At 37.2% G+C, this 14,653-nt stretch overlaps 1 protein-coding gene across 1 annotated transcript; it reads right to left on the bottom strand.

Annotated features, from left to right (window-relative positions):
• Positions 1 to 3,787: 3,787 nt before the first annotated feature.
• On the bottom strand, positions 3,788 to 10,349 carry LOC121906399. The gene is made up of 6 exons (XM_042425260.1): positions 9,713 to 10,349; positions 8,002 to 8,134; positions 6,559 to 6,776; positions 5,371 to 6,450; positions 5,099 to 5,267; positions 3,788 to 4,428 (listed from the first exon to the last, which is right to left on the bottom strand). The coding sequence occupies exons 3-6, from the start codon at positions 6,767 to 6,769 to the stop codon at positions 4,302 to 4,304; spliced, it is 1,587 nt and encodes a 528-aa protein (XP_042281194.1). The 5' UTR covers positions 6,770 to 6,776; positions 8,002 to 8,134; positions 9,713 to 10,349; the 3' UTR covers positions 3,788 to 4,301.
• Between the last annotated feature and the right edge of the window lie 4,304 nt (positions 10,350 to 14,653).

Here is a 14,653-nt window from a genome sequence, read left to right as displayed (position 1 = left end):
TCCTCAACTGCCTGCATTTTAAGGTCGCTCCACTTCTTCCTCACTTCTTTCACATTCTTTGTTTTGTTCATATTTTGAGAGCAGGATGATTATTTCTTCATATGTGAAGTTTTTTTTTTTCTTGGTGTAGGGGGGACTATGATTTGCTCTGTGGTGTGTGTGTGTGTGTGTGTGTGTGTGTGTGTGTGTGTGTGTGTGCTGTTGTCACCTAATAAACATCACACAGCCAAAGGCAACATTCTCTGCAGGCTGGATGATATATATATATGTTCAGACGCAGCGCTAGAGCAGATCAATAGACGGGATATTTGTTCATCCTGTTATTGAACAAGTGGAACACAGCTTTGGACCCCCGGTCCTCTCGCCAGTTAAAAACAACAACGCATTTGGTCTTTGCAAACAGAAATTATGTTCGTGTTTATTTACATATAGAGCGCAGAAGTGAGATCTGATCACAAGCAGTCACTCAAGACGCATGTCAATGTCAGGTGTAAACTGTTTCTCTTTCTTTCAACACCACTACATCCTGCAATTCTTCCTCACTTCTGTCTTCTCTCTCTTGATTCCTTCACTCACTCTGGAAATGTAAAAAATCTTCCATGTAAAAATCGGAGTGAGGATGAAGCAGAACTTTAACACGTATGGTGATAATTACAGTAATTGTGGACAAACAACACACAGTGGGAATGCATAAGCAGTCAAGTTATCCAAACTATCAAACTGCATTAACATTACTGTCATGTAAAGGAACAGCACTAGATAAATGGGACGCTTAAAACAACACTAATGTCAATTTCAAAAACTTTAGCTTTACTGAAGAGTTTTCGCTGCTACTTCGTTGTGTTTTGTCAAACACATTATAATTTGATGCTGCATATTGTCTCTGCATGTGCCAGTGTATAAAGGTGGAGGACCATATTAATGTGTAAAATGTCTCTTGTTGGTCTCCTCTTGCTGCTGTTTTGTCTAATTTTAGGTTTGTTCTAAGTGTCAGTCATATTTAACACTGTTCCACATTTTAGAACCAACTGCTATCCTTACTTTGTTTGGTAAACTGTAGTTTCATTTCTTTACCAGTTTATTGTCTCTTCCCTGTTATAGTTGTAGTTAAACTTATTTTGCTCCGAGGAGCGAGGAGGGATCTCTGAGGAGCGAGGAAACATGAGAGCAGACTTCACGGAAGTCTTTTACCGGCCGACACGCCCCCTTATTGAATATCAGTTATTGATTGGACGCTGCAGCTGATCAGACTGATCAAATACATCACTGCAGTTTCATACCGAAGTGGAGACAGATTACAGATTCAATTTAAGTGTATCATTCCCAAGTTTTATGTTTATTTATATATTCATCATATAATTAAAAATCTGTTAATTGTCGGTCTGATCAACAAAAGCAACATAAACAACTTTCTTCATTTATTAGAAAGATTTTTTTTCATGATGTTATTTCCTCCATTAAACGGTTTCTTGCTGACAGACAGACTCTTCCTGACTTTAATTTCATCCATAATAACAGTTAAACACATTTATATTTTACATCATTATCGTCATTTCCATTCAGTCACGTGAGGCTGAAAATTCCTGAGTGTCGGGTTTGATATGAGTTACATCATTTCCATTTGCCCTGAAACATTTAGCCAAATACATATTTTCCAGTGTTCAGAAGAAATAATCATATTCTGGGTTATTGAATGATGAATTCACTATCAGGATTATCAAAAATACAGATGAAAATGATCAATAAATAGTATAAACGCATTCTGCGAGTAGAAATGGTTTCTACAGCTGTTAAAGCCGACTGACAGTGGATCCAGCTGTGATCAGCTGTCATCAGAAACGGACGTCGCTTCACATGACGTTTCAGAGGAAAGGACATTTCATGTCTCTTAAAACAAATGTCCTCGTTTCCTCTCTCCTCGTTTGGTTTCCTTGCGTCTCTCCTTGCATCCACGGTGGGAGGGACTAAGACGCAAAGAAAAGACGCAAGTGAAGGAAACGTGGATTCAATTTAAGAGACTTGGGATGCACCCATTGTATTTACGGACATAAGTTTAGGTAAATTGTGTTCTAAATCACCACAGATGTTATCTGGTACACAGTGATTAGTGTTACTGTTCTCCACACTAACTCTACGATGTTTCTAGTAGTTAACAGTTTGCTGTTATGGAATAAAGCATCTTACACCATGAGTGAAGTTGTGTGCACGGTCTCTTACTACCCTCCGGACCTGTATAGTCAGTATCGGCTACTGTTCTCTTATTACCATAACTTTTATTAGTGTGTAAACATATCACATTATTTGAACATGTTCGTTTATTACTATACTAAACTGTTGCTTTGGCAGAACAATAAAAGACGCAAGTACCTGTCCAACTACTAATTAACATATGGGGTGTGCTTAAGCTCAATGTCTCGTCCAATAGGGTATCACGTCGCGGAAATGCTTTGAAACCATTGGTTCTTTCACCGATGTGTATTTAAATATGAAAGGGGAGTATAGGAAAACAGCTATGTATTTGTGAGAAAAATTCTGTGCTTCTCACAGCTCACCAACCTTCCTCGTGAAGCTCTGCAGCTGTCTACATCATCACGTCTTCACGTTTTCTGCACTTTACTCTGCTGTTGTCACACTGTAAGTACTTTTTAATTTACTTTTTAAAACATGAAACATGTATTTTACTGGAATGATCGAAATTATATAGCTGACTGTATTTTTATATGATTTCTGTTATTATCATAATACCACAACTGTCTTTCAGGAGGTTCATACCGGTACTTTACCAAATATACAAGAGTAGAGTAGAGAATATCCCAACACGGTGATGTTTCACAAGTAATCCCGTCAATTCCTGGATTTTAATTAAATTTTGGATTATTTGCACAGAAACGTGAGGAAAAACTCGGCTAAGACACGTTTGATTTTACTTTTGCCAAGAGGTGATATTTTCATGTCTCAACCCAACGATGAGCGTTAAAATTGAGAAATTTGTTGTATAAAGTACACTCTGCAGTGAATCATTGCTGCTCTTTTCTCATGATAGCCGTGTTTGTTGACATTGTGCTTCTTTATAATGGTGTTAAATTTTAACACTGTTCATTAACGTTATGCAGAAGTAATTATGATTGTGAATGGAATAGGTTATAATAGTAGGCATATTGACATGTAAGGGCGATCTTTGCTACATGTAACCATTAATAGGCTAAGTTTTAAGTTTCAAATGTACTTACGGTTTTATTTTCTTGCCGTTCAAGAATGGGGTATTTTTGAGATGTTGGGATAGTTTGGTACTGGCCAAAGTGCACTGTAAAAAAAAAACTGTTGTTTTTACAGGAAAACGCTGGCAGCTGTGGTTACCAGAGAATTCCTGTAAAAAATACAGCAGCACAGTAGACAACTTTACAGACGAAATATGTAAATTGATTTACAGTGAATGAAATCACGGCTGAATCACATTAAAAAACTGTTAAGTCTACAATTTTTTTTTTGTTAATTTCACATAACGGTGTTGTATATAAATAGACCATTTCCTGTATTTTTTACATGTAATAACTGCTAATTGTGCATCAATAAATGATAAAATTAACAGGGAAATATCAAACAAAAACTAATTTAAACCGGTAGAACAACAGTAAAACTCTGCATTTTAAATGGAATGGTTCTGTATATTATATATAAAATCTCTTCAAAATATGCTGTGTTTTTATGTTTTAATAATCAAGTTATAATGTAAAATTTACGTATAAACCTGCAAAAATACATCTTGAGAAAAGACGAGAGAAAAATATCACTTTTGGGAAATTTATTTAACAGCAATAATAGTTGTAAACAACTGGATGCATTTTTTTCAACAGATACAACATGCAAAGAAGCTACATATAATGGTTCTTGAACTATGACTGAATCCAAGTTGAGATACTCCAGAAGATTAGCCTCTTTAAATCTGGACATTTTTAACAAACTTTAACAAACAAAGTTTAAGTGTCAGGCACACAACAACAACCCAATTCAATCAAAATTTTGTTTACATTCTGAATGTTCCACAGTATGGCATAAAACTTATCTATCTCCATGGAGACAATCACGTGATGCCAACAGGCCAAGTTACAGGTCAGATCTGTGGAGAGGCGTACCCCCTCAAAATAAGAATGCACGTTTGTTAAGGTATTTTTGCAAAATAACAAAAATTACGTTGTGCCTTAATTACCATAATACACATTGTGGATTGAACAAAGCGAAAAGTAACAGTACCTCTTCTCAAACAAACAGTCAGAGTGCACAGAAGGAGTCCATATTTAGGCTTAACGCCACTCGTGATCGGAGAGGTCCTGGATCAGGGTGAGGACTCGAGGGTTCAGATTGAGACGACGCTTCGAGTTTTTATTCTCCACCTTAGTTCCTTTTTCTGGGTTTATCGAGAAAAAACACCTGTAGAATAAAAGCATATTAAGCATTTTAATTGATCAGTTAAAAAAAAAAACTTCATGTGTTCTTAACTTATTTACTTCGTGGATGTTTTTAAAGCCAAAACGTGGCTTGTTCCCATGAACTGCTATAAAAATAGTATATTTTGATATTTTTTTCTACTTTAAACATGTCACTCTTTTAGAGTCTGAAATATACATATCAAATATTAATTATATTTTTAGCTTTTTAACCCTTTCAATGCCAGTATGTTTACATAACTCTACATAATGCTGTTTTTATACAAAAAAAACTAAATAATTTCCATTAAATGCATTTAGTGAGTACACATACACAACATTATCCGACATCAATAGCACACACACTTTTCTTCCAGAAAACAATAAAAAGTGTGAAACTTTGCGGCATGCTTTGAATGGGTAAAAGTGGTGCCACCTGATGGACAAATATAAAAACTACAAATTGAAAGCCTGTGGTCCAAACCGAAATCTTAACATAAAGGAATGCATTAGTTTTTGTCAAGATAAACGTGGGATCAAAAATAGTGGTTTTAATGGGTTTCAATGGGGCAGTTTTTGGCCCTAGGAACTATTAAGGCAGTTTTTGTGTAGCTTAGCCATTTTAGGCTTAATTAAAGTACAGGTCTGAGAAATGCCATGCCATGTTTACTCACCTTTGAAGAAACTCCAGAGTTGAAGCCAGCTCAGATGGATAATGGATGTTGAAACAGAAGTAGCTCCCGAACATGAGGCACAATGCAGAAATGAAGGAGGAGATGTTTGTGTTGATGAGGTTCCGATCCAGACTCAGCATGTACCTTGTTGAGGAATAGCAGGACTGTCCTATGAACAAATTATTTAACAGGTTATATTAATAAGCGCTGCACTCACATGACAGATTCTATAAACAGTGCAATTAAAAAAAAGAGATATGAAACAGACTTACCACAGACAATAACAGCAGGTGTCAGAGGCACTTGCTCCAGTTGGACCTCTTCTGCCAGACAGGTATCTTCTACATGGAAGAACATGGACTCCTCCTTCTCATCAAAGTAGCTGAGCAGAAGCAGGACCATCTCTTTCACATCATCTGAGCAGCCACTCTGCTGTCCCCGCATCCTCTGAAGCCTTGCATAAGTCTGAAGGAACTTATTACTCTTGGTGACATAAACTGTGGTCATGTAGTTGAGAAGCCTTTTTCCCTTCAAATCCAAATTTCGCGTGAATGTCTCTTTGAGGTCAATCCCAGTGAGTTCCTTGAAGTGGACCGACATGCCAAGTTCGTCAAACCAAAATGGCCACTCCTCTCGAAGGCTTTTGATACTTTTTCCCTGGTTGACATGTTGACGCTGTGTGTAAAAAGTGGACTTCATTAGACATTTTACCTCCTCTGGATTGGCATCAGATTGTTGGAACATCTCCTTGAGTTTTTCCTTCTTTTGGTGCTGGCTCTCTTGAGTTTCTTCACGGGGCAGAAATTTCACATTCCATTTAATGCATCCGTAAGTGTCCTGCATTGCTGCTCTCTCTTCTAATGGGATCTCATCTGTGTGGTCTGAGTCATCAGCCTGATGTTTTCTTTTTCTTATTTTGGGTGTTGAAGTGCGCCTCACATTTTCGATTCTGTTTTGCAGCTGTTTTACAAGGGAATGGTAGCCTGTTCCAACAATATCGCCCTCTATTACATCTTGCAGAGAATTGGGATATTTTGCCACCATTTGCTTTGCAACATCAGTTGAATGCTTTTTACCTACATGGGGGCATTTTTCCATCATCTCAGTCACAACAATCCGGACCATTTGCCTCCTCAGTTTTGGGCCTGGCCTTTTTCCCCTCTCCAAAGAATCCATCACTTCCTCAGGAAATTTACTCCATGGAATTTCAAAGTTGTCTTCCCACTGTGTGTCAAGTCCTAGGCTGCTGGAGGAGGTTGACGATGAACTTTGGGGTGAAACAGAGAGCGATGACAGCAGTTGGGTAGGTGAGGCTTCCACAGATGATAGTGAGCTGTTCTCGGGAGTTTGGTCTTTAAATGACAAAAAAATAAGATTATGATTCACATTGTACAATATTACACAATGTCCATGTCTGCTTTTGCTGTTGAATAGCTGTGTGTTGTGGTGTTTTTACTTACATTTCTGTTTCCAAACAGAAAGAAGCTTTCTGGCTTGTACAGGTCTTAATACTGTCATCAAATCAGCCTCCGTTACGAAGCGTAGATCATCATACGTCTCGACTCCAATGGACTGCAAGTGCTCTTCCAGGATGTTTTTGTTTACTACTTGAAGTTCTGGTAGGGCTTCCATGATGGCGACATCTAGGAAGGTTCGCCCTGAGTCACTCATATTTACACTGAAGAAGAAATGCAGAACAGAAAAAATATACAGTACATACACTTAACAGAACAGGGACATGCATCAGGTAACACTTATATTAATGTCAAACTAACAGTCCAATTAACAGCTTTAATTGGACTTTATTTTGCCACAATACTGTGTTTTAGTGGAATGACTTGGAATCCATTAAGAATATATGATACCAAAGGATAGAAATCAGGCAGGTCATTAATGTTGATACATTGTAACCCAAGACTGTCCTTTGTCACAGAATACAGATGGTATTCTGAGAGGAAGATGCCTTTGTGGATATCCATCAAAACATACACAGATGTGTCATTTTGAATCAAGATGAGTAGAAGTTCACCAAACTCCATATACTCATCATTTCTGTACACAAGAAACTGTCCTTTTTTATATGCAGTGCCCTTGTACTGAATATCTGTGGCAACTGTGGTATTGCTTTCTGAAAAGGCTAACTCCCTGACTGCATGTTTAATAGCGTCACTGTAGAGGTTGGGATAAAACGCACAGCTGTCCTTCACTTGCAGTAGTTTACTGCATTCTTGCCCAGCTAAAAGATATGCCTGATACATCTGATGACGCTCTGACAATGTTTGACAAATATTTTTGAAGTTTTTCAAGTGTCTGGCACATCTTTTAAAATAACTGTGTTTACTTTCAAACCTAAGCGTCCATAATCTCCTCAATGGACCAAATTTCAACGACAGTGCTGAATAATGGCGCAAATAGTGGTGCTTGGGTTTGAGTTGAATTTCAGGAAACATCATCTTTCTCAACTCCAAATATTCTTGGATCAAAATGTCAAGATATGCTATCTGGGACAAGGAAATGTTCTGAGCACAAATAAGATCCACAATGTCTTTTAGCTGGAGAGCTAACTGCCATACTTCATCCTCATGATTTTGCACTTTGTCACCAATCAAAACTGGTAGCAATCTCAGAAGGTTCCAGTTTTGAATGGCTTGCCCTGATAACTTGGCTCCGTCAGGTTTGACAGCACATGGCTTTGTGAGTGCTTCAGATCCTTTGTACTTAAACTGTTTGATGCGCCTGTTTAAGAGTGAGTATGTGAACCATTTTTTCATTTTTATAATGTTCTTCAAGTACAGTGCTAGATCATATGACAAGACTCCTTCAAAGAGGTCATGACCTAAACAAGGCGGGAGACCAGGTTGGGATACGTGAAAAGACTCAAGGGTATTAAAGATAGAGTTTACCTTTATTCCTCTGACGTCTTGGATGTTTTCAGCCTGGAGATCAGCAACAGCTGTGTCATACGTCTCTGGGGTGCGTGGAGGACCACAGGCATTTGGATCAGCCTCAAACTCACTTCTCGTGATGTCACAGTACCTGCAAAAATATTGAGAGCGGCTGAAGTTCTCTGTAAACCCACCTATGCAATGAGAACCAAGGTTATCCCCAGCAATGCAGTAGAGACCCCCTTTTACTGTTTTTCCATCTACATTTATTCCATCTGTCTCCAAGGATTTCAGATCTGCCAACAACTCTGAGAAAACTTTGGCTATTCCAAAACGCTTTAAGTCATTCTCAACACACAACAAGACTAAAAACATATTATCAGTATTTGAACGCAAATGAATGGGTAAATTTGCTAATGAAAGATAAACTGCAAGAACTTTGTGTGTCTTTTTAGCAGAACCCAGGGGATTCACAATTTCAAATGAATCTTGATACAAAATCAGTTTGAGGCTTTCAGGGTTTTCATTAAAGAACTGGTGACATTTGAAAATTTTTCCATCATATAAATCCGTAAAAACCTCTACATCAGGATCTCCAAACTGTTGTGGCTGTGCATTCCTCCATAACTGGGAGTGCAAAAAGCTCTTCAGAGTTTCTGCCACTGGTATGTAGTACGCAAATTTTTGTGTCATGTTTTCATCCATTCCCAATAGCACTTTTTGGGGTTCCGTGTACTTAAACATTTTTGTGAATGTCTGATTTCTGGTGTATGTTGTTCTTAATTGTCCCTGATGACAGGCAGAGAACAAATCTGACTCTTTAATGCAGTCACATATTTTAGTGACTGCTTCATCTGATAGGCTCATATCATTTTTTAATAAAGAACTTACTTTAGTTATTGTGTAGGCTTGACCTAACTCGTGCACATTTTGCATCTCCTCAACAATAGTCTGTATAGTAGAGGCAGGAATAAGCAGCTGTCCTTGCAGTTTAAGGTAAAAGAGACACATGTTTCTGAGATAAGACTGACTATCATTCTCTGGCATATCACTGGCTGCACTAGCTGTTGGCATGGCTTCATGTGTGCTTTCTGAATCATCTGTACTGGCAATGACATTTGGGGGCTGAAGGCGAGTTTCCTTGTACATGTCATCAATACCATCAGGGGAGCATGCTTTATGCTTCCTACACATGTGAGAAGTAAATGATGACTTTTTTGTAAACACATGCTTACAACCACTTACTGGACATGACACAGACCTGCCCTCTCCAAAATGATCATTTAAGTGAGACACTAGCTCTTTCACCGTGTGTAAATTGCGGGCACATAATGAAACTGCGCATTTTAAATCCGCAACAACAGCTTTAGGAGCAGCTTGCGGTGCAGGTGCATTGTGCACACGATAAAAATGGCCCTTGAAAGCTGAGTAAGTGGTAAATGTTTGACTACAGTTGGCGCCAGCACATTTGAAAAGACAATGAGGCTCATTCCTATGTACTCTGCAATGCAGTACATAGCCTCTTAATGTAACAAATTTGCTTTTACAAAAGACGCAGGTGATCATTTTTAGGATTTCAAATGTTTGCCTGTGCTTTTCAGCTGAATTAAGTTATCACACATTGAGCTAACGTTACTGGTCTTAAATATGGACTGGTGCTAGCTAGCTAGCTTTCAGCACACATTTTCGTCTGGTCTCGAAAAAAGAGTAGCCTAAATATGAAGCTTACCTTCCAATTGAACAGCCACAGACCCTCCAAAAAACTTGTAGATTTGTCCTAAAATCTTTTAAAATGAAGTGGTCCGAAGATTTCTGCTCCGTTCTCTGCTCTGCAGACTGCACACTGGCTCCTTAGTGACGCTAACGGCTAATGGTTCGCGCTTCTCCCGCCCTCACGTCATTATCCAATCAGAGACGAACTTCAGCTGCGCACTTTTAAATTTCAAAATTAGGAGGACTCAGTGCACAATGAGAGAGTAAAAGTACAAGTGGTTAGAGGTGGCACTGTTAGGTTGTTTAGCCTGTGAAAATGATAATGATAAAGACTAAAAGAAACATAAAGCATACAAGGATTAGGACTGAACAGTGTTACTTTGCATATATCAATAATTTGAATGTCTTATACACACACTCTACAATATGCTACAAATAGCCTAAATTATAAATGCAATGTTATTAAAATTGTATATTTTTTATATTTAAATAGATAGGTAACCTCTCAGGTTCACAATAAAACTTTTTTGTGAAAACATTTTAAATAGGCCTACGTCAATTTGCATCATTTTATCAATCATGTTAAAATTACAGCATAAACTTGTAAAGTGACTTACATATATTTGTATTTTTTAAAACAACTGACTAAAACTATAGTTTTTACAATATTTGCATGTGAAATTAACTAAATTGTTTTGTTATGAGTATTACAGTATTTCTCTGTTTTTGTTACCAATATTTGTAGTTTTAACAAATAAATTTGATTGTAATCACATATTGTTGTTGTAAATATAACAAAAACATTCTGTTTAATAGTTTCCAAAAATTCACTGTACTTTAAACAAAAAATATATGTTTTTGAGTTTACAATACTTTTCTGTAGGGATTTTACATAGTTTTTATGTAAATTTCACAGTCATTTTTTACAGTGTGGGGTACTTGTTTCAAGTCCGCAGTTTCTGACGTAAGAGATGTAGCCAGGGGAAGCGCCATAATATGTAACTTCGCCTCAATTAGGAGAGAAAAACGTCTTTTTCATGTGAAGGCGCAAGGCTGTGAGTTCGTACTTTGGAGGACGTAACTAACCGTAACATCACTCATGGTGTAAGATGCTTTATTCCATAACAACAAACTTTTAACTACTAGAAACATCGTAGAGTTAGTGTGGAGAACAGTAACACTAATCACTGTGTACCAGATAACATCTGTGGTGATTTAGAACACAATTTACCTAAACTTATGTCCGTAAACACAATGTCTCACATGCTGGGAACTCCGTCCACCTACCCCCAACAACTACAGTATTAAATCAAATAAAACAACTGGTAAATGTGACTGAAAAGAAAATTAGTGGTTAAAGAAACAAGAAAAAGTTTAAGGAGAAAGAGAAACAGTTTACACCTGGCATTGACATGCGTCTTGAGTGACTGCTTGTGATCAGATCTCACAGTTACACACAGACACCTGAGAAAGGCTTTTAAAAACATGTTACTTGAACTGAATTCATAGAAGAACAAACTGTAGACTGACTGAGATCTGACTAAAAGTCCTTTGGTCAGTCATGTATAATAAGGAAGATGAACATGAGCACATGTTGTGATGCATGAATGAAACCTGACTTATCTTTTCACAAGTGTGATGACTGAACTTTGACCTCATGTGTTGATGACTCCTCTCCTCTGTCTCCTCTCACAGGGAGAAGATGATCTGCAGGATCCTTCTGCTCATCAGCCTGACCTCCTGTGTCTGTGGTTAGTTTAAACCTTCAGTTTGACATAAAGATGAACAACAGAATAAACCTTCAGCCTCACAAACATATTTTATGACTTCCATTTTAAAATAAGTCAGTGAAAACATTAGAACTATTAAAGCTGGTAGATGACAGTTGGGAAGATCCTCTCTCTTCAGTTATTGATTAGATTGTATTAATTATTGGCATCATGCATTACCTTTTTATACTCTTGTATCTTTAAACACTTAGCTGTATTTCTAAATATATATAGGTGGAGTTTAAGGGCTCAAATGTTAAAGTTCTTAGTTTGTCTGGTCCTCACTTTCCCTCTCTGTCTCCTCAACAGGAACATTTGTATTGAACGTGACAGAGACCTTCTACCAGGCAGAGGAGAACCACAACATCACACTGGAATGGATGTTTACAACCAAAACTGTCAGTTCCTCCACCGTACTTATAATTAATTGTGAACTGTTAACTGATGTTAAATGCTTGGTCTTGTATCATCTATATGAGGGTGTTGAGGACTCAGAGTTTCAGGATGGACAGTTTGCAGGACGAGTTCAGTGTGACAAAGACGCCCTCAGAGAAGGGCGAATCAGAATTCACGTGTCCAGAATCAGGACTGATGACTCGGGTCTGTACGTGTGTGAAGTGAAAACAGATTATGGTTGGAACAGAGGAAAATGCCGGCTCAATGTCACTGGTAAGATGATTCAGCAAAACTTAGCAGAACTATGAAATATGTTCCAACTGAATGTGTTGTGGTTATTTAGTTTTCTTTAGTGAAATGTTGTTTCTTCACATGAATGACACAGATGTGTTTGGTGTCTTTACAGCAGCGAGGGATCGGCCTGAACCTGAGACACCAAACACAGCGAGTCAGGAAAGGATCGGCCTCTACTGTGTACTGGGACTGACAGCAGCAGCTATATCTGTACTGGCTGTTTATTCATTCACTCTCTGCCTGTTAAACAACATTTATACTCGGTCCAGTGGTGGATTTCAGAAAACTTACACTTTAGCAGATGGATCAGAGGAAACAGTTTGATTCAATTTTATACCAAAGACACAGAACACACAAGTTTCCCATTGGCTGGCAGGTAACCATAGTAACTTGATGCTTGATGCACTGAAATTACAAACTGTAAAAACTAATAATGATTAAAATACATCCTGCCTTAATTTTCTCCAGTTAGTGGCCATGGTATCAGAGCCATAATGAACCACTGATATCCAACAATAACAGACTTGATGGAGGAAACAACATTCTTGATCTTTACCTTGTTTATCATTTTGATATCAGGACTCCTCGTTAAACTTTGTTAGATCTGAAATGTGCACTTTGTTCACTTTATTGAAATTATGCTGAGAAGCATGTCTACCTCATAAACCACCTCATCTGTGTGATTTATTTTCAAATGAAATATAACATTAACATTTATATCCTGTCTATCATGTGCTTGAAGCTTGTATTGAAGTATTCAGGTTAAGACCCTTCAGAGCTGCTTGTTCTCATGTGTTATGAACACTGGTGTTAAACTAGTGCCACACAGGAAGTTATGCGTTTGTTTATAATGACCACAACAATCTTTTCATCATGTTTGTTGATCGTCTAACGTCATGAAAACTGTAAAACTGTGAGTTCTGACCTTCTTTCCAGAATTCATATCTTTAACTTCTCAACATTGATCTTTGTTGTTTTATTGTAATGTGTAATTGAAACTGAGATTTACTGTTGCTGTTTTTAATCCTGTCTGTTACAGTGAGCTCTTATTTACTGTCTGTTATTGATTATCAGTCTTTCACATGTATGTTTGAGAGAAAACCTTTGAACTGGAAACACTGGTATTAAGGATAAAGACCAGCAGAGGGAGCTCTTCACTGGAAGTCAGCTCATCTTGTTTAGAGATCCTCACCTGGCTGCAGGTTACAGCTGTGTGCTCATTTACACCTTTAGGCTCATTGAAACATAACAGATGTATCACAGAGATCTGCTGCTGTTATGTGTTTTATCTGTGATATTTGCTTACAATTTATGCTTCAGTGTGATCTGACTTACGATCTTGCAGATTATTTTTTTGAATATAAAATGTTACTTGTGTATTTATATGTATTGCAACATATTAAAATAATAAATTCAGATGTACAAATTGAGGAATCCACTGTTTTTTTAAGTTTTTTCCAACTTTAAGAAATTAAAGTAAATTCTCTTTATCAATACTGCAACACTTTTTTAAAAAAGATTTTTCTTTGCTGACTGAAATTTCTCAAAAATCCAATATTTAATAATTTTTCTTTTTGTTCACCTCTTTTTGTTCACTTATATTCTCTCTCTCTCTCTCTCTCTCTCTATATATATATATATATATATATATATATATATATATATATAGATAGATAGATAGATAGATAGATAGATAGATAGATAGATAGATTTTTTTTTTTTTTTTTTTTTTTTTTTTTTTTTTTTTTACAATGTATCTTCTTTTCTTATAACATCTATTTGTGTGTTTCTGTTTTGTGTCAAGATCATAAAACAAAATGTTGTGGCCCTTTCTTGCCAATAAAGATTCAGACAGTCTGGTTCAGAGCAGTGCCTCACATGAACTCTTACTACAGATTCTGTGTTGTAATTAAGTATATGAAATATATACAATAGAACATGTACAAATACATAACAGTAAAGCATACTTAGAGTAACAACGTGCAAAAAATGATATGTGATTAGTTGTAACTTGGTTAAAACATACAGAGGTGCTAGTAGAGAACACAAGTTTGTAGAGTGTTTGGTTCATTTCAGACTTGTTTGAGGTTTGAACATCACAACTCATTGTTCACTGGGTTGGATTACCTATCAGGATGGACACACACAAGAGTCAAACTTTCTCTCATAAAAATAGGGATTTATTTACAATATGTACACATTATAAACTGTACATGAGGAAAGGCAATGTACTGTTAAATTAGATTTTGGAAACCTTACACCCTAAATAGATGAGAAATATTATTTGACAAGAGCTTGGAACTCCTAATTAGCACAATAAGTCCTCATTAAGGATGACTGTCAGATGGTTGTGTGATGTGACCTTTGCATTTGACCCATCCTCTACACTAGGAGCAGTGGGCAGCCTCAGTGCCGCGCTCAGGAACCAACTCCAGTTGTTTTGCCAGCACCAGTGGTCAGGGGAACTGACAGGAGCACACCTGGTAACACCTGAGCCA

Source organism: Thunnus maccoyii, chromosome 10, assembly GCF_910596095.1.
Source record: "Thunnus maccoyii chromosome 10, fThuMac1.1, whole genome shotgun sequence".
NCBI lineage: Eukaryota > Metazoa > Chordata > Actinopteri > Scombriformes > Scombridae > Thunnus > Thunnus maccoyii.
Note: the sequence above shows the minus strand (reverse complement) of the source record. Positions and strands in the feature narration are given on the sequence as shown.